The sequence below is a fragment of the Melanerpes formicivorus genome, unplaced genomic scaffold, assembly GCF_026170545.1.
Source record: "Melanerpes formicivorus ecotype bairdi unplaced genomic scaffold, bMelFor1.0.p_v2 SCAF_19, whole genome shotgun sequence".
Classification (NCBI taxonomy): domain Eukaryota; kingdom Metazoa; phylum Chordata; class Aves; order Piciformes; family Picidae; genus Melanerpes; species Melanerpes formicivorus.
Genome location: NW_027142371.1, coordinates 13,965,066 through 13,989,434, shown reverse-complemented (window position 1 = coordinate 13,989,434; position 24,369 = coordinate 13,965,066). Strand labels below are relative to the sequence as shown.

General features: G+C 60.9%; 1 protein-coding gene and 1 long non-coding RNA gene across 4 annotated transcripts in view; both read right to left on the bottom strand.

Annotated features, from left to right (window-relative positions):
- The window catches only part of CTNNBL1 (catenin beta like 1), a 62,707-nt gene extending 48,859 nt beyond the window's left edge, over positions 1-13,848 (bottom strand). For both annotated transcript variants that reach the window (XM_068150179.1, XM_068150178.1), the window contains exons 1-2: positions 13,749-13,848; positions 861-1,049 (exon numbers count right to left, since the gene is read on the bottom strand). In XM_068150179.1, coding sequence (XP_068006280.1) covers positions 861-1,049; positions 13,749-13,778 — 219 coding nt within the window. In that variant the 5' untranslated portion in view covers positions 13,779-13,848. The remainder of the gene's footprint in view (positions 1-860; positions 1,050-13,748) is intronic.
- A 3,260-nt stretch (positions 13,849-17,108) lies between these two features.
- On the bottom strand, positions 17,109-24,141 carry LOC137447145 (uncharacterized). 2 transcript variants are annotated; one of them, XR_010988803.1, is made up of 7 exons: positions 23,995-24,141; positions 23,176-23,265; positions 21,678-22,789; positions 19,936-21,555; positions 19,726-19,827; positions 18,250-18,395; positions 17,109-17,292 (listed from the first exon to the last, which is right to left on the bottom strand). It is a non-coding gene; the product is annotated as an uncharacterized lncRNA (long non-coding RNA). The 2 variants fall into 2 exon arrangements; XR_010988802.1 differs by having other exon boundaries at positions 17,109-17,264; positions 19,936-22,789.
- Between the last annotated feature and the right edge of the window lie 228 nt (positions 24,142-24,369).

Below are 24,369 nucleotides of genomic sequence, written 5' to 3'. Positions count from 1 at the left end.
ACGAGCAAGGCCTTGAACCCTGCAGGAAGCCACAAGCTTCTGGCCAGCCAAGAGGCCTTTTGACCACCTCCATCTGCCCTCACTGGAGCTACAGGACTCCTGTGTCACCTTTCTCTGCTGCCAGCAGCCCCTGTCACAGCCAGAGCTCAGCAGCAAGGCTGAGGGAGCAGCAGCAGCGCTGCTCTCAGAGGACAGTGACACGTTACAACCCTACATAGCTCTGCAGTGCTGAGCATCACTTGTTTGATCCAACAGGACACAGGCAGCAGGCAGCAAACACCCTCCAGACCTACACCAATCCATGTGTCACATTTATAGAGTGATCTCTGCCTGGCCCTGGGCAGGAAGGCCAACGCTGCATCGGATTTCTGTCTCCAAGGCTTGACATCATTTACCCTTGACAGCTGCTGCCCCCCCTCCCCTGACCCAAGGCCTCTCTCCCACAGGAGGATGTTTGTTGATTTGCTGCTGCACAGCACAAAGAGAGGTGGGAGAAGCTACCTGGCTGGGAGTGCTGGTGAGAGCAGAGCTAGGAGACTGACTACAACACAGAAACTTCTCCCCTGGAAGTCCATCTCAGAAGGGGATTTGGCTATTCCCAGCCTAAAACAGAGACCAGGCTCGAAAGCTTCCCCTTCCCTTTCCCTTTTGCTCTCCCCTTTAAACCTTCAGAAGATACCTTTGAAGCTCAGGAAGCCCTCCCCAAGGCAGGAAACTCAGGACCTCAGAGTGGCTGAGGCAGGGGAAGAATCACCAGCGAGCCCCAGGGCAAGGGAGGGGAAGCACAGAGCAGCCGCGCCGCACCGGGGTCTCGCTTCTTCCCGCCGCCTCTCCTCTCCCACAGCACACTGGGGACTTACTTCCTCCTCTTCCTCTTCTCCATCCCTCTCAATTATCTGAAGGAGCTTCTTCTTCTCATCATCGGTCTCCTCCAGGGCAGCAGCCTCCTCCTCCCTGTGGCGGCCGTGCTCCCGGGCGCTCGCCTGCTTCCGCCGCGCTTTGATCTCCTCCTCCTCTTCGTCGCGGGGCCGCTTGGTGCCTCTGTTGGGCTGCGGGCAGAGAGGACCAAGGGGAGTGAGGGCAGCGCTCCAGCACAGCCCCAGCGCAGCCTGCGCGGCCTCCCAGCAGCGGCTTGACAACACCTGCCCGCAGGGGGCCGCGGGGAGCCGGCAGGGGAGCTGGCTGGGGGAGCGGAACGGCGCCGGCAGATGGATGGCTCTGCCAACAGCTGTGTCAACAGCCCACCTTGTTTGATCTATGGAGATGATTCACAGAGCAATAGCTCCCCAGGCAGCACCGACAAGGAGTTCAGAGGATTCCCCAGCACCTCACAGAGGAGCAGTGGCCAACCTGAACTCCCCAGGGGCCGCACAGACCTGCTGGAGGAGCTGGGGTCAGCCGGCCCCGCCGCGACCACCTCCCGCTCCACAGAGAGCAGAGGAACAGGCTCAGGCAGAGGGCAGCGAGAGGCGATTCCCATTCACCTGCCCAGGGTAGGAGATGGTGCAGCAGACAGCTGGAGGGAAGGGAGGCCATCCAGAGGGAGCTGGACAGGCTGGAGAGGTGGGCACAAGCCAACCTCAGGAGGTTCAACAAGAGCAAGGGCAGGGTCCTGCAGCTGAGCCGAGGCAATCCCAGGCACAAATCCAGGCTGGGCAGGGACTGGCTGGAAAGCAGCCCTGAGGAGAGAGCCTTGGGGGTGCTGGGGGAGGAGAAGCTCACCAGGAGCTCTCAGTGTGCACTTGCAGCCCAGAAAGCCAACCAGAGTCTGGGCTGCAGCAGGAGAAGTGTGGCCAGCAGGGCAAGGGAGGTGATTCTCCCCCTCTGCTCAGCTCTGCTGAGACCCCACCTGGAGTCCTGCCTCCAGTTCTGGAGCCCCTATTGCAAGAGGGATGTGGAGGTGCTGGAAGGTGTCCAGAGCAGGGCCAGGAGGATGAGCAGAGGGCTGGAGCTGCTCTCCTGTGAGGACAGACTGAAGGAGTTGGGGCTGTTCAGTCTGCAGAAGAGAAGGCTCCCAGGTGACCTCATTGTGGCCTTCCAGGATCTGAAGGGGGCTACAGGAAGGCTGGGGAGGGACTGCTCAGGATCTCAGGCAGTGCTAGGACTAGGGGGAATGGAATGAAGCTGGAGGTGGGGAGATTGAGGCTGGAGGGGAGGAGGAAGTTCTTCCCCATGAGAGTGGTGAAGCCCTGGAATGGGTTGTCCAGGGAGGTGGTTGGGGCACTGTCCCTGGAGGTGTTTAAGGCCAGGCTGGCTGAGGCTCTGTCCAGCCTGATCTAGTGTGGGGTGTCCCTGCCCATGGCAGGGGGGTTGGGACTGGATGATCCTTGTGGTCCCTTCTAACCCTGAATGATACTCTGATACTATGGCATTGGGATCCTTGTGGGCAGCCTGAGTCACCTTGACCTGCCCCATCCCTCTGGCTGGCACCTGCCAGTGCCCAGAGTGGGGGCAGCAGGACAGCACAGCGCTGCTGGCTGCAGCTCTGCAGGGGCCTCAGCCCCACACTAAGTGCTGCTGGCTGCAGCTCTGCAGGGGCCTCAGCCCCACACTAAGTGCTGCTGGCTGCAGCTCTGCAGCCTCAGCCCCACACTCAGTGCTGCTGGCTGCAGCTCTGCAGGGGCCTGGGCCCCACACTAACTGCTGCTGGCTGCAGCTCTGCAGGGGCCTCAGCCCCACACTCAGTGCTGCTGGCTGCAGCTCTGCAGGGGCCTCAGCCCCACACTCAGTGCTGCTGGCTGCAGCTCTGCAGGGGCCTCAGCCCCACACTCAGTGCTGCCTGCACCTCCAGGCCCTGCTTGCAGCAGCCCATCCCTTTCTGTTTCATTGTGGCCATTAAAGGTCATTTGTCAGGGACAAGGAGGAGTCCATTAACCCTACCCACGGGTTTCAACTGAGGCAGAAAGGGCTGCAAGCATCTGCAGCAGAAGGACAAACTCTCCCCCCCTTCAGAAGCTACAAGGCTGTTCAAGCAGGGCTCTCCTCTTTCTTCAAGGCCACCCAAGGCTGGAAGAGGAGAGCTGCACAGCCTGCTGCTCCAGCCAAGCAAAGCTCCACTCCTGGCTGTTTGAAAGGAGCCTCTGTGTTAAGAGCAATGACAACAAGAGCAAGGTTTTTCCCTCCTGTCACTGCCCACCTTGCCTGGTAGATGGTTTGTAACCCCCTGGAGGTCTGGCTTCTGTTCCAGCCTGCTCCATAAGACATCAGCTGGCAGGAAGACCTCAGCTCCTGCTCTGGGAGACCCTCTGTCAGAAACCATCAGCATCACACCATGCCCTCAGGGACACAAGCTCTGCTTTTCCACCAAGGCTGGGCTTCTGCTTGGGTTTGATGCAAAGAAAGATGCTGAGGGACCAGGTGGCAGTGCCCTCCCCCTGCCAGGTCCAGCATGAGTGTGGGCATCAAGACAGCAGCCCTGCAGCACCTGGAGGCAGCTATGAGAATGCTGGGGAGGGCTCAGAGTGGTAGGATGAGAAAGGGGAGATGGCTTTGAGCTGGGAGAGGGGAGGCTTAGACTGGAGATTAGGAAGAAATTGTGGAGAGTGAGGGTGGGGAGACAGTAGCACAGGCTGCCCAGGGAGGCTGAGGATCTCCCCTCCCTGGGGGTGCTCAAGGCCAGGCTGGATGAGGCCTGGAGCAAGCTGGGTTGGTGGGAGGTGTCCCTGCCCGAGGCAGGGGCTTGGGACTGGATGATCTTCAAGGTCCCTGCCAACCCAAACCATTCTGTGCATCCATGAATCAAGGTGGGAAGATCCAGCTCCCTGCAGGGTGGGAGCCTTGGGCCCCAGAGGACAAGGAATCATTCAGCACCCTGAGGCAACCCTGCTGCAGCCCAGACAGGGCAGGAGGCAGAGAGCATTTCAGGTGTGGGTTTGCTCCAGCAGGAGTGGAGAGCCAGCAAGGAAAGCTCTGCCCTCCAACAAACTCTGCTTCCAGGAGAGAGAGGCAGAGAAACCACCCAGCCAAAGGCAGACCCCCCTGGAAAGCTCCTGCAGCAGCAGGGCCAAGGAGACACAACCTGGCTGCAGCCATGCCCCTGGCAGGGGGACCTCACTCCAGGCAGATGCAGGAACCGAGTTTCCCAGACAGCACAAACCAAGAGCTCTGGGGGTTTGCTCCCAGCCAGGCCTGCCCAGGCTCTGCTCCCTGTCCCCCCTCTCCCCCCAGCACCTCTGCTGCTTCCCTTATGGACAGAGCACTCCTGCCCAGCTCCCCAGCAGCTCACAACTCGAGAGCTGTGGAGCAGACCCCGGGAGGCTCTGAGATGCAAAATGCATTTGCTTGCAGGGCTTTGTGCACTGCCTTCTTGTGCTGATGGGTTGGGGGGGCAGGGGGGGAGGGGGGGGCTGGGGAGTGGGTTTTTTTTAGAGCAGCTTCCTATTACTTATCCTTCTGGGTACATTAAAATAGAATTTCACAGAGCTCCATTTGGAAGCAAATGTGTCACTGTCAGCAGCCAATAATCCAAACCCTCCCCAAGCAATCAGCAACCCAATAAAGGAGGGGAGGGGGGAAAGGGGGAAAGGGGAGGGGGGGAAAGGGGGAGGGAGGGGGGAAGAGGGGGGGGGAAATGCTCTGCTAAATGACATCATCCAAGGGGGGGGGGGGGGGGGAAAAGGCAAAGCATTGGTAAACATCTCTGCCTTGCTCAGTGCCCTGAATGGCACCCAAGGCTCTGTGCTTCCCACACCCCCTTCATCCCACACCTCCATCAGGGGTGACAAGGCACAGGAACCACTGACACAGGTCCTCAAAAGCCCTCCAAGGCTGGCTGAATTTGAGGCTCTCACTCCTCACTCTCCTTTCTGGCCATCAACAGAGGGCTGGACCCCGCTGCAGCCCCAAGGAGGAGCCAGCCAAGGCAGCCGGTGCCCCGGCGGCCGCGCAGCAAACCCCTCCCCGGGGGAAGGGCAAAACCCAGCCCAGCCCTCCAGCACCCAGCCAGCCCCATCCCCTCCCAAGGGCGCCAGCTGAGGATCACCACTGACACCCCCCTCCTCAGCTCCGCTTTTCCAGCCTGCTCTGCATCCCCGCCTGGCCGGGGGGAGCTGTGCAGCACGCCGGCCGTGCCCGCTGCCGTGCCCGCTGCCGTGCCCAGGGCTGCCAGCACGGCCGCTAATTGAATTGCCGGGCCAACGCTGCGAGCGGGCGCGAAGGGTCGCCTTCTGTCACCGCTGTGCTGCAAAAGCCTCCTGAGAAGGCTGCAGATTCCCACCCAGCACTCCTCCAACACGGGAGCCGGGGCCGGGGCAGCGTTTGTGCATCCCGCAGGAGGCGCCGGGGGCCGGGAAGCAGCAAGCGGAGAGCGGCAGCGGCAGCAGCAGCCCTGCACATCCAGCCCAGCCCTGCTCATCCAGCCCGGCCCTGCTCACCCAGCCCTGCTCACCCAGCCCTGCTCTGCTCACCCAGCCCTGCTCACCCAGCCCTGCTCACCCAGCCCTGCTCTGCTCACCCAGCCCTGCTCATCCACCCCGGCCCTGCTCACCCAGCCCTGCTCATCCACCCCGGCCCTGCTCACCCAGCCCTGCTCATCCACCCCGGCCCTGCTCACCCAGCCCGGCCCTGCTCACCCAGCCCTGCTCACCCAGCCCGGCCCTGCTCACCCACCCCAGCACTGCTCACCCACCCCGGCCCTGCTCACCCACCCTGGCCCTGCTCAGGGTTTCTCTTTCCTGAGGGGCTGTCACCAACCAGCAAGGGCTAAGCACTCACACCCTAGTGCTGCCAAGCAAACAGAGGGCTGTTAACGACAAAACGTATTCCACACAACCCCGGCACGGGAGGGACCTTAAAGCTCAGCCAGCTCCAGCCCCCCTGCCAGGGCAGGGACCTCTCACACTGCAGCAGGCTGCTCCCAGCCCCATCCAGCCTGGCCTTGAGCACTGCCACGCTTGGAGCCTCCAGACCTCCTCTCTGGGTGGTGGAGTCTCCTCCCCTAGAGGATTTCAAGCCCCCCCTGGATGCATTCCTGTGTGGCTTTGGCAGGGGGGTTGGACTCAATGCTCTCTGGAGGTCCCTTCCAAACCCTTCCTTTCTGTGATTCCTTCTCTCAGATTTCAGGGCCTCACCACCCTCCTGGGGAAGAGTTTCCTGCAACCTAAATCCAGCTCCTTCCAGGCTGAAGCCAGAGAGTCAGAGAATCACAGAGCTGTCAGGGCTGGAAGGGAGCTCAAGGCTCAGCCAGTCCCAGCCCCCTGCCATGGCCAGGGACACCTCACACCACAGCAGGTTGCTCACAGCCACCTCCAGCCTGGCTGCAAACACCTCCAGGCAGGAGGCTTCCACCACCTCCCTGGGCAGCCTGTGCCAGGCTCTCACCACCCTCCTGGGGAACAACTTCTTCCTCACAGCCAATTTCAATCTCCCCACTTCTAGTTCTGCTCCATCCCCCCCAGTCCTATCCCTCCCTGACACCCTCACAAGTCCCTCCCCAGCTTTCCTGCAGCCCCCTGCAGATCCTGCAAGGCCACAATGAGGTCTCCTCAGAGCCTCCTCCTCTCCAGCCTGCACAACTCCAACTCCCTCAGGCTGTGCTCACAGCAGAGCAGCTCCAGCCCTCTGCTCCTCCTCCTGGCCCTGCTCTGGACACCTCCAAGCCCCTCCAGACCCTTCCTGGCACAGAGGCTCCAGCACTGGCCCCAGAGCTCCAGCTGTGGTCTCAGCAGAGAGGAGCAGAGGGGCAGAATCCCCTCCCTGCCCTGCTGGCCACACTTCTGCTGCAGCCCAGGCTCTGCTTGGCTCTCTGGGCTGCAGGTCCTGCCCCTCCATGCCTGCTTTCACAGCCTCACAAACACCTGCACAAGCTTTGCCTTTCTGGAGCAGAAAGGGGGGGAAGTTAATCACTTGCTAACTGCCATGGGGGCTGCTCAGGGGCTGTGCTGAGGTGCAGCTGGGGAGGAGATGGAATCCATTAGAAACTGCACAAGAAGAGCACTTGGAAATTGTTTTCTTAGTTAAGCTTAATTCTGTTTCCCTTGAATGCAGAGCAGCCCTGGTCATTTACTCCAAAGACAATTTCATTTCAATCTAACACTGCTATCAGCACAGGAAAACAATGAATAATAACATCCCCAGAAAGGTTTTAAACCAAGCTGATATTTATAGAGCACACAATGAAGTAAACAAAAGCTGCTGGTTGGTAAAGGGAGGATTATCTCCTGGGCCTCTGCAGCCTTCTGCTGTCCTTGGATGGTGGCTGATGTGCTGGGGCTGAGGGTCTGGGTGGCACACACTGGGCACAGGGTCTTGCTTGTACCCAGGCACTAACAGCACTGGGCAGCAGAGCCCAGGCTGTGTGTGGGGAAGGTGGGAACCAGCCCAAACCAAAGCACAAAGACCTCACCTGCACTGCTGGGCCCAGCTCTGGGACCCTCAGCACAGGAAGGACCTGGACCTGATGGAGAAGGGCCAGAGGTTACATTTCTTCTCAGCCACAGTCAGTCAGCAGCTGGAGCTGCTCAGCCAAGCTCCAGAGCTGGGGACAACAGCTTCCCTGCACAGCTCCAGCTCCACAACCCCTGGCATGCAGCAAGGGCAGCCTGGGCTGCACCCAAAGCAGTGTGGCCAGAGGTGGAGAGAGGGATCCTGCCCCTCTGCTCAGACCTCACCTGCAGGGCTGGGGCCAGCTCTGGAGCCCTCAGCACAGGAAGGACCTGGAGCTGATAGAGAGGGCCCAGAGGAGGCCATGAAAATGCTGCAGAAGCTCTGCTGCAAGGCCAGGCTGAGGGAGCTGGGGGTGTTCAGCCTGGAGGAGGGAAGGCTCCAGGCAGACCTCAGAGCAGCCTCCCAGCACCTGCAGGGGGCTGCAGGAAGGCTGCAGAGGGACTGCTCCCAAAGGCCTGCAGGGACAGCCCCAGGGGCAGTGGTTTGAAATGAGAGCAGAGCAGATTGAGATTGGAGGTGAGGAACAAGTTGTGCCCCAGGAGGCTGCTGGAACACTGCAGCAGGTTGCCCAGGGAGGGAGCTGAGGCCCCAGGGCTGGAGCTGTGCAAGGTGAGGCTGGAGAAGGCTGTGAGCAAGCTGCTGCAGGGGAGGATGTCCCTGCTGAGGGCAGGGGGTTGGGCTGGGTGGCCTTTGGAGGTCCCTTCCAACCCATCCCAGGATTCCATGACCTGCCCAGGGCCCTGCCTGGGGTCCCTCAGAGCAGAGGCCCAGGGCTGGGATCGCTAATCCCAGAAGCTGCACACGTATTGTTTGGGGCCCTGCTCACTCCCAGCCTTCTCCAAACATCAGGAAGGTTTAGAGAAGTCTCTAATGCAGTTTCATATTACCAAGACAGCTGCTTTGTAAGTAACCTTGTTACTGGGGAGCTCAGGAATTACTTGGTAATGAAAGCTGAAATGAATCTTCATCAGCGGTGCAGCTTCTCCTGCGGCCTCAGCCCAGCCGGCTGCAGCCCTCTGGGAGCTGCTGCAGAGAGCAGCTGCCAGCCCAGGCCTCTGGAAAGCACTTCCCCAAGTCCCCAGGGGCACCTTCACTAACTTCCTCATCCTGCTGCCAGCCTTGCTGATAAACCAAGCCTCTGTCACTCTCCCTCTTTGTTGTCTCTCCTTCCTGAAGCACGACACCTCCAGATGGTGCAGGATCTGAGCAGGAGAATTAGAAGAGCTGGCACCAGGAGGGTTCAGACACCTCAGGAAGCTCCAAGAGCTCCAAAGAATGAAAAAGAAGGGGGAAAAAAATCACACACATGGAGGCAGAGGGAGAGAGAGAGACACCCTGTATATGGATGCAGCTTATCAGAGGCAGGTTATCTTCTCCAGCCTCAGTCAGGAGCCTGGAACCCTCAGGAGGGGCAGGGAGCTGGGATCTTCCCTGCCAAGCTTCCACAGACCTCTGGGTTTGTGGCCAGGGAGAACAGAGTGGAATACAGACTAAAGGTTCACTTCTGACCCTGTTAGTGCAGCAACAGCAGCTCCACAGTGTGGGGCCAGGAGTGCAGCTCAGGCCTAGGCTGCAGCTGAGCCTGCAGCAGCTCCTGCCTGGAGCCCAGGGGCAGGATGGGAGCTGCCAGGGTGAGAAGGCTCCAAGTGACCACCAAGCTGCTCAGCACAGGATCACAGGACCCCAGAATGGGTTGGGTTGGAAGGGACCTCCCAAAGGCCACCCAGCCCAACCCCCTGCCCTCAGCAGGGACATCCTCCCCTGCAGCAGCTTGCTCACAGCCTTCTCCAGCCTCACCTTGCACAGCTCCAGCCCTGGGGCCTCAGCTCCCTCCCTGGGCAACCTGCTGCAGGGTTCCAGCAGCCTCCTGGGGCACAACTTGTTCCTCACCTCCAAGCTCAATCTGCTCTGCTCTCATTTCAAACCACTGCCCCTGGTGCTGTCCCTGCAGGCCTTTGGGAGCAGTCCCTCTGCAGCCTTCCTGCAGCCCCCTGCAGGTGCTGGGAGGCTGCTCTGAGCTCTGCCTGGAGCCTTCTCTCCTCCAGGCTGCACACCCCCAGCTCCCTCAGCCTGGCCTCATGGCAGAGGTATTCCAGCCCCATCAGCACTTTCATGGCCTCCTCTGCACCCTCTCCATCAGCTCCAGGTCCTTCCTGTGCTGAGGGTCCTAGAGCTGGCCCCAGCCCTGCAGGTGAGGCCTGAGCAGAGCAGAGTGAAGCATCTGCCATCATCTGCACCCCTGCACTGTGGACTGGCAGCAAACTGCCTGCACCAGCAGCAGAAGTTATCCTCTGACTGCCACCTGGAGATCCATCCCACCCCAAACCTCCCTCAGACCCTTCAGACAGCTCATCCAGCTCAGGGAAGGGGGATGGGGGTCAGAGCTCCCCCCACTATTTCCTGCTGCTTTTTGCTGTGTGGTTTTAGCAACATCCCATTACAAAAATGAGCACTTGGTAATCATCCCCCACAGGGGGGAAAGCTGCATTTAATGGGAGCTGAAATAACCTCCCTTCCTCCCTCCCAGGAGGGCTGAGAGAGGGCTCTGGGAAGAGCTGCAGTTGGCTTTGTCCCATAACGACCAGGCGCAGAGGATCTGGGCACAGCCCTGGTGGGCAGAGCAGCAGCAGCAGCATTTAATCAGCAGCTCAGGACCATCTGCAACTGTTTTGCAGCCACTCATAAAGTTTCTGGATCCCTGAGCTCTGGGTGAGCTGCCAGGCAGTGTTTAACTGGGGGGAGTGTGGCAGGAGGTTCCTTTTCCTGCTCTGACAGACACTTGGTGCCGAGGCGGTGGCCCAGTGCCCTGAGACCTTCCGTGCCAGACCTGGCACTGGGGAAGAGCATCTTCTTCATGGAGAAAGGGCACAAGTGAGGCATTTAGAGGAGGCAAAGCCACCACAGTGCAGGAGAAAAGCAATTGCATGGGGTTGTGCTGGGGAAGCTGAGAACACTGTTTGCAGCAAGAGATCACAAGCAGGGAACAGAAGAGAAGAGGGCAGAAGAGAAGAGGGCAGAAGAGAAGAGGGCAGAAGAGAAGAGGGCAGAAGAGAAGAGGGCAGAAGAGAAGAGGGCAGAAGAGAAGAGGGCAGAAGAGAAGAGGGCAGAAGAGAAGAGGGCAGAAGAGAAGAGGGCAGAAGAGAAGAGGGCAGAAGAGAAGAGGGCAGAAGAGAAGAGGGCAGAAGAGAACTAACCAGGTTGGAAGAGACCTTTGAGATCATCCAGTCCAACCTCTCACCCAGCACCATCTGATCAACTCAACCATGGCACCAAGCACCCCATCCAGTCTCCTCCTAAACACCTCCAGGGCTGGGGACTCCACCACCTCCCTGGGCAGCACATTCCAATGGGCAATAACTCCTTCTATGAGGAACTTCTTCCTCACCTCCAGCCTAAACCTCCCCTGGCACAGCTGGAGACTGTGTCCTCTTGTTCTGGTGCTGCTTGCCTGGGAGAAGAGACCAACCCCCACCTGGCTACAACCTCCCTGCAGGGAGTTGTAGAGAGCAATGAGGTCTCCCCTGAGCCTCCTCTTCTCCAGGCTGAGCAACCCCAGCTCCCTCAGCCTCTCCTCACAGGGCTGTGCTCCAGACCCCTCCCCAGCTTTGTTGCCCTTCTCTGGACACCTTCCAGCACCTCAACCTCTTTCCTACCCTGAGGAGCCCAGAACTGGACACAGGACTCCAGGTGTGGCCTAACCACAGCACCCAGCTGCCAGTGCCACCCCTGCCCCCAAGGTGGAAAAGGAGATCCTGAGCCAGTCTGGTGCAGGAGAGGTCCTAGACCTGTGCTCCCCATAACATCAGAGAGAAACCTGGGGAGGTCAGGAGCTGCTGTGTGAGCCCCCAGCCATCCTCCTCCTGCCATCAGCTGGGCACAGTCTCCCTCCACTCATCTGCCAGGCACCAGCCCAAGTCCTCTCTGCAGCAGCAGTGTGACAGAGCTGGGGCTAGCCTGAATTTTACACCTTCAGGGGACAAGAGCAGGCCTCTAAAATGGATACAGGAGGGCAGCAGTTCAGAGCTGTGCAGACCCTGGCCCATGCAGGAGGGGAGCAGAACCACCTCTTCCTCCCAGCTTCCTTTCCTACCTCTCAGCCAGCAGCTCCCTCACACAGGAAACTTCACCTCCTCAGGATCAGAGCTGTCTGCCTGCTCCTCATCCTTGTCACCTGGTTTCTGGAGGCACTGAAATCCCAGCACTGACACAGGAACCATCTGTACCCAGTGAGAGCAGAGGAGCACAGAGCCAGGACAAACCCTCCAGGAACACTTTCCCTGGTTGGCTGCAAGCTGCTGAATGTTTGGTCCTGCAGCTCAGGATCATTTCAGCAGCAAGAAATTAAATCACCCAGCAGCCAAGCAGCATTTCCTCACCTCCAGCCTCCTTGCCATCCAAGAGCTCATCCAAGGAAAGCTGAACAAAGCCCAAGTGATGTGCACTGTGCCCCAGAGCAGATGGGAACCTGCCACACTTCACAACAAATGAAAAACCCCCAAGCTGGAGCCTGGTTAAGAAACAACAACAAGCAGCAGCTCTCAGAGGTTCACCTTTCTGTGCCTGAGGTGTAAACTGCACCACAGAGCAAGCAGAGGCATCACTGTGAGTGGGGAAGAGACACAGCAGGGGGATGAAAGCAAGGGAGAACATCTGCAGATGCTGTTTGGAGGGCTTGCTTCTGTTTATAAGTTTATGTGTGTTGAACCACAAAGGCTCCTGACCTCCACTGGACACCCAAAGAGCTGTGCTTGTGTGAGGAGTGCTCCTGTGCAAGCTGTTGACACAGTCAGAGTTCAAACCTAGCAAAGAGTCTGAAGAGTTTTCCCAGACATTAAACCATCCCTGCTAGCAAAGCAAGAATAAAACCAAAGGGTATTCTCCCTGGAGGGGTTTCAGACCAAGGCTGGGTGATGCTTTGAGCATCCTGACCTGCTGGAAGGTGTCGCTGGCCCATGGGAAGGGAGTTGGAACCAGCTGATCTTTAAGCCCTCTCCCAGCCCAAGCCATCCTATGTCCAGCAAGAGGGGCAGAGGAAACCAAGGTCTGTCACGGAAGGAAAGCACTTCCCAGTTCTTGGGCTCGATGACCTTAGAGGTCTTTTCCCAACCTCACTGGTTCTATGACTCTAAACACAAGGAGAAGGGATGGTTCCAACTCCACACTGCAAACAGTCACAGGCAGTGTGGCAGTGGAGAAGGAGAGCAGCAGAGCAGCTCCCAGGCCCACGCTGGCAGCACCACGGAAGGGGCGAAGCAGGGTGGGAGAGAGAGAGCACCCACGGAGAACAGCAGCCTGGAGCTGGACCAGGAGGAGGCCAGGGGAGCTCTCCAAGGCAGACCACCCCTACAGCCACACCCCAGGGTATTTGGGTACCACTGGGAAGACAAGATGGGGATTTCTTCAGACCCAGAGGTACCTTTCCCTCTTTCCCTGTATCAGAGGAAGACATCCTGAAAGCAGAGAGGTGCCTAGAGCAGGAAGGAGCTCTTGTCACCCCTGAACACGTGTGATGCCCTCCCCAGACTCACACACACCAGGGGGGCAGCAGGAGGGGTTCCACAAGGCATCCTGAGCTCTGGACCAGACCTCCTGAGTGAGCTCAACCACTTCCAAGGTAGAGAACACCTCTGGGGGCTTTCCTCCCCCACCCACTCCACAGGATAAAGGCACTGCTGCAAGTCTTCCAAGAACTAAAGCACAAGGCAACACTACCGTGAGCTGAAATCGCAGAGAAAGGATCGAAACCACCAGGGCCCAGCAGCGCTCCCACTCCCCGGCCCACGCGGGGAGCCCCCGGGGCTGACCACAGCTGCCCATGGGCTGGCTCCGAAAGACGAAGCAGCAGCAGTCACAGCCCGCGAGGGGAGCACAAGAGCGGCTGCAGGTAAAGCTCCAGCGGCCTGGGGCTTGACACGGAGCGGGAGAAGCGGAGAACGCGGCCGCGGAGCCCGCAGGGCACCGGCGCACGCTGTGCCGGGCTCCGGAAGGAAGGGCGCCAGCAGAGCTACCCTCTGCAAAGCCCCCGGTAAGCGGACCCCAGCGGGGCGCCGCTTCCCCCAAGCGGCCCCCAAAAGTTTGCGGCAGCATCGCCGAGCCCCGCAGGGACGCACGGCGAGCGCCCGGGCTGGCGCTGCACAGCGGCGCGCCCGGCACCGCCGCCGCCCCGGGCCGGCAGCCCGTGAGGCCGCGGGCACGCGCTCGCCTGCGGCCTCGGCCGGGAGTCTTTGCCAGGCCCCGGCGGCGGCCGCGCTCGTTCCCCTCGGGAGGGCCGGGGCTGGCCCGCGGCCGTTCCCCGTGCGCCGAGAGCTCAGTTCCCGGCCCCTACCCGCCCCAGCGCCCGGGGGGGCCGCCACCGAGCCGCTCACCTGGTAGCTGAGCAGCTCCCCCACGTCCATGGCACCCTCCGGACCCCCGCCGCCGGGAAACTGCCGCCGAGGAGCGGGGCCGCGCCACGGCGTGCCGTAAAGCACGAGGGAGGCGCCACTCTGCCGTAAAGCGGGGGGCGGGGAGGGACGCTGCCGCAAAGCGAGAGGTACGACACTGGCGCAAAGCAGCGCTGGGACGCTCCGGGGCGGCAGAGCGGGGCGGAGGGCGAGCCGGGCTTGGGCGGGGAAGTGGGGAGCAGCTCCTCCGGGGCTCTGCTGCGCCCCCCAGGCTCCCAGCCACACCCCAGCAGGCTGGGCTCGCTGCTCGGCCCGGTCACCGGAGCCTCCGCGCCACAGCCGGACGCGGCCGATTGGCAGCAGGGGGGGCGCAAGAGGAGGGCGGGGAGCGGTGCCGCCAGGCGCGGAGCAGGCGCAGGAAAGGTCCCCTCCCGGGTGACAGGGGCTCCGAGCGGCCCCCAGCCGTGCCATGGAGGGAGCTGTGTGAGCCCCTGGTGCTGTGGATGAATGGGGGCCGGGGGTCCTGTCTGCGGCTGTGCCAGCAGGGCTGGGCATCGTGTGGGGCTCAGGTGCTGCCACCCCAGCAAAGCCCCCCCCCCCCCCCCCCCCGGAGCCGACTCGCCCCGCTGTGAAGTGCAGACACCCAAATCCTGGGGGTTGCTTTTGACACCAATCCGCCCATCCTCCCCAGGCTGGGGCAGGCTGGAGACGCAGGAGGCTCTGCCAGCCCCTCGTTACGCACCGCTGGCACCGTGGGCAAGGGGCCGGCAACCGAGCACCGAGGGCAGGGGGAGGTGAACGTGACCATCCCTGTGTGCGCCGAGGCCGTGACAAATGCTGCTGTAACTCGGCAAGCTGCGGAACCGCAGATGGATGGAGGCATTTTTCAATTTAACAAATATGAATAATTAGAAGAGAGTCGACTTGGCCAAAAATCTTCCTGAATTTATTGCAGCTGCGCCGTAAAAAAAAAGGAGTTTTGAGCTAAACTAATTCTTCACGGCGTAACGATGGGAGCTATTAGGCAGTTATCTCAGCGTGAGTCGGGTCTGAGAACGCTCAGGAAATTAAAAATATATATAATGTGGTGTGGTTTTTTTTTCCGAGGAGTCCCTCCCATCCCCCCGGTGCTCTGGTGAAATGCGGGAGGCATCAGTCACGACAAAATTAACTCCACAAATCTGCATGTTAAAGACGAGATAAATAGGAGATGATTATGGGCTCATCTGGCTGTGCTTCAGCGAGCGCTCCGGGTTCGCCAGCTGTGAAGCCCCAGCGCCGGAGGAGCAGTGATACGAGTGTGGCACAGCCCGGGGGGCTCGGGTGGGGACCTGAGCAGACTGGGGACTCAGCCAGCAGCTGAGCAACACGAGATTAAAGCTGACCCTCTGTCTGCAGACAAACTCTGGCCACCACTGTTTCCTGCTTTGAGGTTTCACTTGAATCCCCTCCCTCGCCATTGTTCCCACTGGGTGATGTTACGCCCCCTAAAACCTTGTTTTCCTGTTCCCTCCCTAGCAGCACCTTGAACTCCTCCTGTCCCACCCCCGTCTCAGGGCAGCTGAGATGAGAGAACCTCGGACTGCTTTGGGTGGGAAGGGATCTCTGAAAGCTCATCCAGTTCAACCTCCCTGCGCTCAGCAGGGACATCTGCAACTAGAGCAGGTTGCTCAGAGCCCCAAACAACCTGACCTGGAATGTTCCAGGGATGGGGCATCCACAGCCCCAGGAACGATCAGGACTCGTGGTATGGGATCAGGAGATGCTGCGGCTGTGGTGTGGGGCAGGAAGCTGAGGGTCTGCGGGTGGCATGGTCTGCAAACAAGGCGGGGGGAAATGTGCCAGTGCTGGGCGGGGAGGCACTGGTAATCATCTTCGGGCTGGAGAAAAGCGCCTGACGGCAGCTGACGAGGCACCTCCGGCCTGAAGCTTCAGGAGGTGTGCCCGGCAGCGGTGGTGGGACCTGCAGCGCCCTCCCCTGCTCCCTCAGCGACACCTCCAGGGCTCCGGGTGTCTTGGGACAGCCCAAACCAGACCTTCCCAGCTCTCTTCCCCTAACTACACCGGCACCGATGGGCATCTCGTGTCCCGGTGCTGCCGGCCGCGGCTGTGGCCGGGAGCGATGCTCAGCACCGGCTGGGAGCAGCGGGAGGAGAATCCCAGTTTAATTTTATTCCGAGTTCAGGTTTCAATCCCGACGCCCCGAGATCTAATTCCGAATAAATAATTGTGCCGAGCGCCCCCGGCCCCCGGTGATTAACGGAACACGGCGAGGCTGCTGCAATTGAATTAGCGCCGCGCTCAGCCGCTGCCCGCCCCGCGCCATCAATATTAATGAGGGGTTATTAAGAAATGTAAATGATGCCTCAGGGGGTTGGGAGCAAGGGGGGTGCCGGGCGGTGCGGGCGGTGCGGGCTGCTGTGACAAACCATTAGGAAAACAGCCTGATTGAAGCCGCTCGTTAATTCTGTCAGATCTTGGCCCTTTCGGGGGCCGCGGCGTTCCCGGACGCTTTCCGTCTCCCGTGAAAATGGGGCGAAGGGAACAAGCCGCAGCTGGAATCTCAAATGAGCCTTTGCTAAGCAGAGACGCTGCAGCCACGCAGCTCCCTGGCAGCAGTGGGGTGGTGGCAGGGCCCTGCACCCGCGCGGTTCCCAATGCCACCACCCTGCACCAGCTCCTGGCACGGAGAAGGGCGACACCAGCACCCCCCCCAGCCCTGTCTCCCCCACCACAGCCCCTGCCCTCCCAGTGCAGGCTCGCTGCCCAGGGACTGCGGGCAGACTCCTGCATGTGAACGGGTGGTGCCAGCGCTGCCCGCGCCGCCGGGTGGGAGCTGGCTGGCACAGCCGAGTTCATCGGGGCGGATAATGGAGGGAAAGAGAGAAACCTCGGAGCAAATTGCTGCAGAAATAGGAGCCACGGCTCACAACTCTCCAATTAAACAGGGATGAAGCTTAAGAAGGCAATGGCCACGCTCCCAGCTCCACATTCCTGCCCAAGTGGGAGAAATGGGTCAGCTGCCAAGCCCCTATGCCATGGGAGGGATGTGCTGCCAGGGCTGTGCCAGGTATCCCGGTCCAGCTGGTGCTGCCACAGCGGTGATTTGCTTGTAAACTACTCCCTGGTCTCCTCTCCCAGAGGACAACGTTGGATCAGACTCTTTGTTAGGGCGATAAGCATGCCACCCATCCAGCCCTGATTCGGCCCTGGCCGCCATCCTGCTGTGCCAACACCCACTCCCCTTCACAGGCATCGGTGCCCACAGCAAGCACCAAATCCATCACCCAAGCACTCCGGGGAGGGCTGGGCAGTCAGATGGGTTTAAAAATGTGCATTTAATGTAGTCAAGGCCCATTAAGGCAGCCAGTAGAAATCCTCCGGCGTGGCTGGGGCGTTAGCGCCGGCAGGAGGGGCACAGCCGGGCACGGGGATGCGCCAGGGTTGTTAACATTCAGATCTCTGCCTGCTGATGGCTTCATAGCACCAGACCTGCAGCTAATTGCACCCACAAGTGCTGGAGTTACTGAAGGGTGAAATGCAAACGAGCTGCTGTAACCTTCCCGAGCTCACCCCAGCAGTGCTGTTCTGACAGGGAGGCTCCTGCCTCCGTTCCCTTCATTCCCAGCTGCCGACGGAGCTGCCGGCAGGGCTGGAGAGGAGAGGGAGAGGAGAGGGAGAGGAAAGGGGAGGGAGAGGAGAGGACCTCTCCAGAGCCACGTGTCAATTCCCCAAGCTGGAGGCACAAGAGACACCAGGGTGGCCCTGGGAGCTGCCTACACCTTGGACTGGCCGTGATGGTTACCCCAGCCCCATGGCTGGCCAAACCAGGGGTGTAACATCTGTTATGGCTTCTGGACAGGGTCCTAGGGTGCCTGGCAGCACCACAGGGGCTGGGATGTGCCAGTGGTGGCAGGAGTCAGTTGTGGCATTAAGGTTGCTGAGTTTTCATGAACCCAGCGGCTGGTTTGGCTGGTGGGAGGTGATTAAAGGGAGCTGCTCTGTGAAATCTGTGCGGGGCCAGAGCGAGCAGAGGGGAAGGTGGGCCGGGGAGAGGAGCAAGGGAAGAGGGCATCTGGTGCCTGCAAGCCCCACCAGGGTGGCTGTGGCCATGGGCAGACTGCTCCCTCCTTCCTGCCCGCGCTGGTGCCACTCTCTGCCCTGGCACGGCTGGAGCCTCGATGCCAGGTGGCTTATTTGTGGCCCTGAGTTAAACTCCACAAAGTGTGACAATCAAAATTAAAGATTTCTCCAGGAAGGCAGCCTGGGGGGAAATCAGTGCTGCAGCCAGCTGAGATTTCCCAGCGGTGACTTTTAAATTAAAGGGGGGGGGGGGGGGGGGGGAGGGATTTTTTTCCCTTTAATTTGTTGGCGTGCTCAGGATGCAGCTCACTGGGCACGTTATTACCCAGCCCAGCAAACACCCTCAGAATTCATTCAAGCTCCAAATTGCCAAACTCCCCGTGAAGCAGAGCAGCCCCACCTGCACTGGCATCCACTGGCACCAGGGGCACTGGCATCATAGGGGATGAGCAGGACTTGGACACCCTGGAGCCGAGCCCGGATGGGTGCCCTCTCTCCGTGCCCTGTGCTAGCTCCTGGGTTGTGGAATACAGCTGGATTCTGCCCCTGCACAGGATGAGATCAGCACAGCCATGCTTTGGAACAACCCCTTCCTGAACACAGAGCTGATTCAAGTCCTTGGAGCCCCAGAAGGCTCCACAGACCCATCCTGTCGGCACGTCCACAGGGCTGGGCGTGCAGCGTTGCCAGATCGATTGCATACCAGCCCCAGGGCAGCAGCCAGCTGAGGTTGTCACTGTGAAAGCCTCATTGGCATCAGAGGCACTTGTGCACCTGAAACACTCCTCACCCTGCTCTGCCGGGCCACACAAAGCACGGTGAGCTCCACGGCACAGCAAAGCACCACAGCTCCACACCACCTCTGTGCTACTCCAGGATGCTGCAAGGACATTGGCACTGTCCTGGATCCCCACGGGCATGCACCGAAGCCTTTCATATGCCCCATGGGTGAGGATGCAGCTCCTGCCACCCACCTTGCCCCAGGTATGTGCCAGGCTGGGGTATGGGGCACAGCAAAAGGGTTTTAGTGCCCAGGCTGGCAAAGCTCCCACCTCAGGAAGTGCCCAGGGTGACAGGGGCTGATGGTATGGGGCTGGCCCTACCCAGTCAGTGCGTGGATGCCAGGGGGCGCACGGGCAGTCTTAGACCTGCCTGCCCTGGCACTGCTCTTCCCTTCCTCTCCCCCCCCCCCCCCCCCAGATGGAGCAATGAAATTATTTTTCTACTTGAGTAGTTTTCAATTTAGATTAAGAAAAATCTGCGCTCCGTTAGCGGCGCTGCCGTAAATCAGCAGCGAGCGCAGCGCGCCGCTGGCAGCCGATCGCTCCTCGCCTCCCAGCACCTCCTCAGGCTGACAGCCTCCGGCTGTGACATTGAGCGAGGGCAGCGGTAATGGCGGGGGCACGGCGGGCAGGCAGACCCCCGCCGAGCACGCAGACCCCCGCCGGGTACGCGCCCCAGGCCCCGCGGCTCTGCCCTAGCTGCGGGCAGGCAGACCCTGGCGGGGTCAGGTTCTGGGCATCACGAGGTGGGGCAGACCTGGGGATGTGTTGAGCAGCATCGGCCCCTGCCTGGTTGCAGCTCTGCCAGCCGATGGCACCGCTCCTGGGGCTGCCCATGGGAGCTGGGCTGGATCCATCCTGCCTCACTGCCATCACACACCCATCCCCACCGGCCCCGGCACGCCAGGGCTGCTGGGTGCCCCAGCATCTTGCCAAGCCTTGGCTCTCACCCATCCATCACCACTAGTGTGGTGGTGGCACCAAAGCAGCTACGCTGGTGCCCATCTCTAGCTGCCTTGTGGCCACACCACGATCAGATGCCCATCCGCGCCGGTGCCAGCCCCATCAAAAGGAGCATTTGACAGCAAACAAACCTTGTTTTTTCCACACACCCCCCTCCGGTTCCTGCGGCTCGTTTATCGCTGGTGCGGGGCGGGCAGAGCTGTCAGCGCCTGAACCTCACTCATCCGTTTAACCTTGGGGGAAGGAACACATTTGTGCCGGGTAACGCGCATCAGATGGTGGCACCGGGAGCGCCGGGAGCCGCCGCGCCTGATGGATGGGCTACACGGGCCTCGCCTGACCTGTGCTTGTAGCTTATCTGCAGTGCTGCGGGAGGCTCTTCATCACGCCGACAGCTCCAGCATCACCTGCCTGGCAGCAGCGCCTCGCCAGGGACGGCTGCTGGCCACAGCGGCTGGCACCGCGGCGAGCCACCGCGCCAGGGGACAGCCTGCCGCGCCTGGGGAGGGGTCAGGGGCTGTGCCCACCCCCGGCGCACGGCTGCAGCAACGAGGACAGCCCCACCAAGAGCAGAGCTGGTGCTCGCTATGCCTAAGGGGACAGAAGGTGCCCTCACCACCAGCGGTGCCCCCAGGCAGGGTGGAAAGGAGAGGCCAAGCTGCCGCACTTGTCCTTTGGGTGACATTTTGCCAACCAGGGGTCCTGTGACAGAGACAGAGAGGGTACAGGGCCGGGCAGCCCAGGGCCCCGCTGACAGATGAGCGCTGCCAAGCGGCGCCACCGGAGCCATTTGGTGTGGGGAGATGATCGATGCCCACATTCATTCCGAGCCCCGGCAGCCGAATTCCTGCAGACGCTGGCGGCGCCCAGGATTTAGGGCACAGCTGCTGGGTTCAGATAAGGTGTGAAATCAGCCCGGCGTGCAGGGTGCTGCCTAGTAATGAACAGCTCGTGATGGATGGGGGTGGCTCAGCGACAGAACCTCCACATTTGGAGCCTTCCAAATCTCTTGCCATCAATCCTGCTCCCTGCCAGGTGGCAGGAGGGAAAGCTGGGAGCTGGCAGCAGGCACACGCCCCACCAGGCTGGCACCGGAGCATGGGCTGAGCCATTCCCCCTTCCCTCCCGCCCCAGTCACTGGAACTTTCAGAGGCTGGTGGCAGGTCTGGGGCTGGGTCCTGCCTGGGATGGCTGTGCCTGATCCCTCCAGTGCCACCAGCACCACGGCCCCACAAACCTCCTCCCTTCTGTCATGCCAGTGGAGATCTGGGCTGCTGAATGAGAAGGGGGATGGCAAGAGGTTGTGTCCTCCCCAGGCATGCCCCTGCTCACCCAGCACCATGCTCAGAGCAGTTTTCTCCTCACTACACCAAGCAGTCTCTGACCCACATGAGCAGCACAGGGACGTGGCACCAGCCTCAAATATTGATGGTGGAGGTTGTTGGGAGGGGCAGAGGCTGTGCTTGCCTGGAGCATTTCCATCTTCCCTCTGACCTTACACAAGCATCTGTTTGTGTGGAGGTTTAAAATGCACTGCTTGCACCACCCCCTCCAGGCCTCACACCCTGTTAATCTCTCCTCAGCCAAATGAGTTTGGTGTTTGCTCTTTCCCAGTGCCACCAGTGCCAGAGCATAGGGAGAACGCACACAGTGACCACCCCTGCTCAGACCTGCTGCCTGTGCCCTGCTCAGACCTGCTGCCTGTGCCCCTGCATGCTCAGCCCTGTGCACACACTTGGCCTTGCACACTCACCCCCATCACACACAAGCACCTTTGAAGCATCTCCTCCAGCTCGGGGAGGTCTGGGCACTGCTGCCACTTCCCAGGAGGGCTCAGAGGTGGAGATGAAGGCTGGCATGGGGCAGAAGCATCAGACCAGGCTCCAGAGAAGTGGCAATAGGTTCACCCGCCCTGACCATGCACAGCACACCTCAGCAGACCCCACAAGATGCCTGTCTCACTGCAGGAGTGCCAGGGAGGCTGGGGTTGGTGGCATGTGGCACTGCTGCAGCCACAGCAGCTGAGCTCTCAGCTCAGCACAGTGCCACTGGTTTGTAGGTGATTGCTAGTGGGGTCACTTACCTCATCATTGTGCAAACAGCTGGGATGCAAATCTGGGGGCACCTAGGAAAGAACTGAACAGTGTCCTGGGGCACCTTCTGCACGTTGGGTGATGGCCAGGCTCCCTTTCCTCTGCTGCACCCAGCATGGGTTTGGGGATCTGGGACTGTGGGGTTTTACCAAGCACATCAAACCATGCTCCTGAAGTCTCTAGAAGGCTCCACCAGCAGCACTGACTGCCCACCTCGGGGTGCTGGGTCAGGGGGTGTTATTGTTCACCAGGATTCACCACCAAGGTAAAGGCTCATGGTACCTCCAGCCCCAAAACTTACCTGCCCTTCCCCAGCCCAAAGCTTGAAACTCCCAAAACAAGAGCACCAGCAGTCCTCACATCAGCATGGCACACAGCCCTGGCATGCAGGGTCTGGGCATGGGGCAGGCAGGGAGAGCTCGTGATCTGCCCAGCGGGCATGAGCAGGGTGCCAAGCTCTGCTGATTTATTACTGAGGAAACGCCTGATTTCAGCCGTGTATTTAAAGGCACTAATTAGAGTTGCATTAATATTCATGGGCCCTGTGCAGGAGCTGATAGCCACCGTTTGAGGGCATTTGCCCTTATCTCTTACCCGGCAGGACCGGGGTGTTTGGAGGCAACTTTAATTGTAACGAAAGCAGCCAAGACCTCGCCCGGAGGCTGGTGGCAGCAGCTCACCCGAGGCTGTTTGAAGCACTAATGAGCATCTGCAGAATTAATAACCCTGCCCACGTGGTCCTCCCCTCCCAGCATCCCTCTGAGGAGGGACAGGCACAGCCAGCTGCTCAGGCTGTGCTGTGGGTGACGGGGGGGCCAGGGGAGCCAGACACACACCCCCCCTCCAGCTCCCAGAGAAGCAGCAGCTGGGCACCCCAAGCCAGACGTGCCTCTGGTCCTGCTGCTGCTCCCATCCATCCCACGCAGAGGGGCCCAGGGGCAGGGAGCTCCAGCAGCCCCCAGCTCATCCATAACCAAGCTCCCCTGCCCGACCTCTCGCTGTAGCAAAGTTCACATCAATTTTCCTTCCCCTCATTTGTCTGTAAACCATGAAGAAAAATCACCGCCGTCCGCCCGCATCAGCCCGCCAGGGTGATCTATGGCTGTAATAAAAACCCCATTTTGGGAGGCCGCCTTCCCGGGGCCGCCAGCCGGCTCGCCAGCAGCGCCCGTGCCACCAGCCGGGCCGTGCCGGCTGGCGCCAGGATGGGGCAGGCGCCGCCAGCCCAGCGCTGCCACCAGCGCCTCCACCTCGGCCTGGCCCCGCAGCCAGCGGCTATGGGTTGGAGCTGATAGAGCAATCGTGGAGCACCAACCTCTGTGCCCCGCAGGCAGCCGCTGTTGGTGACACCCCCCCTCGCCCCCCACCAAGGGGGGGAAGCAGGAAGAAGCTGGGGAGCACATGGGGCATGGGGCCAGGCAGGGAGTGGAGGCTGAGGTGCTGCCAGCTGGGCATGCTGGTGGCTTTGTTGTGTGGGGCACAGCAGACCTTAGTCCTCCCCGGCTGCCAGCCCTTTCCTGGCTCTGGGGCTTCTGGTTCTGCTGCCACCTCTCCCTCAGGGTCAGTCCTTGGCACTCCCTGGAGAACAAAAGGGGACAGCGAGAAGAGTGGTGCAGGGCAGGGGGAGGCAGTGGGGTGCTGGTGTCAATAAGCAGAGCTGGCCCCGCACTGGCTACTGCACTCACACACCCCTGCCTTCACCCCCTGGGAAGTGGCACAGCCAGGAGCACCCCTCGTGGTTCTGGTGTTACATGGAGACCACCACTGTGCCAGGGACACTAAGTACCGAGGGGGCTGCTCAACCACCAACAGCCCCAGCCGCCCGCGGCTCCGCCTGGAAAGGAGGATCACACCTGGGCAGGTGTCCACAGAGTGCCAGGCTCCCCCTGCGGGTGCCCCTGCAGCTCTGCCAGCCACCTCCTCTCCCAGGTGCACACCCCGTGCCCAGCGTGCTTAGCAGAGATGTGGGAAGGCAAGTGGCAAGAGCAGGCTCTTTCCCTGCCCCTGCAGGCTGAGTGCCGGGTGGTCACACCTGCTTTGATCATCAATGGCAAAGCTGGGACCACTGTGTTCTGATTCTGACCAGGGCTGGTGCCAGTGCCCAGGACAGGGCTGTGAGCCAGCCATCAACACCCAGAGCCCCTGTGCCGCGTGTCAGGGCGCAGGGACGCTGGTGCCCGCATGATGGGCACTGCTGTACCCCCCCTGCTATGGGGAGGTACAGAGCAGACCCTCTGGTTCTGGCTGCCTGGCAGCAGGGGGAGCCCAGTCCGGCCCAGCCTGGCCCAGTGCAGTCCTTGCTCTCACCCTGGCAGACCTGCTGGCACTCCTTCACCTTCCTGAGGTTGTTTGGTTCGCCACAGCCGCTGTGGATGAAGGTCTGGCAGGTGCCCCTGGCAGGGGTGTAGGCAGCTCCCCAAGGCGAAGGGTTCCGGGGACGGCAGGAGAGGCAGCGACAACAGCCCACGGCGCTGCTGCCGCCCGCACCCCCTTAAATACCGCCGGGAGCACCGGGACCGGCCCGGGCAGGCGCCGTGGGGCTGCCGGAGCCCGGCCCCGCTGCTGCGGAGCAACAGCCTCCTCTGCCGGCCGTCGCCTGGGGAGCTGCGCCGAGACCGGGACCAACGGGACTGCGCTCCCCGCGTTGCGAGAACCGGGACCGCAGCCCGCGGGGCCCACGGA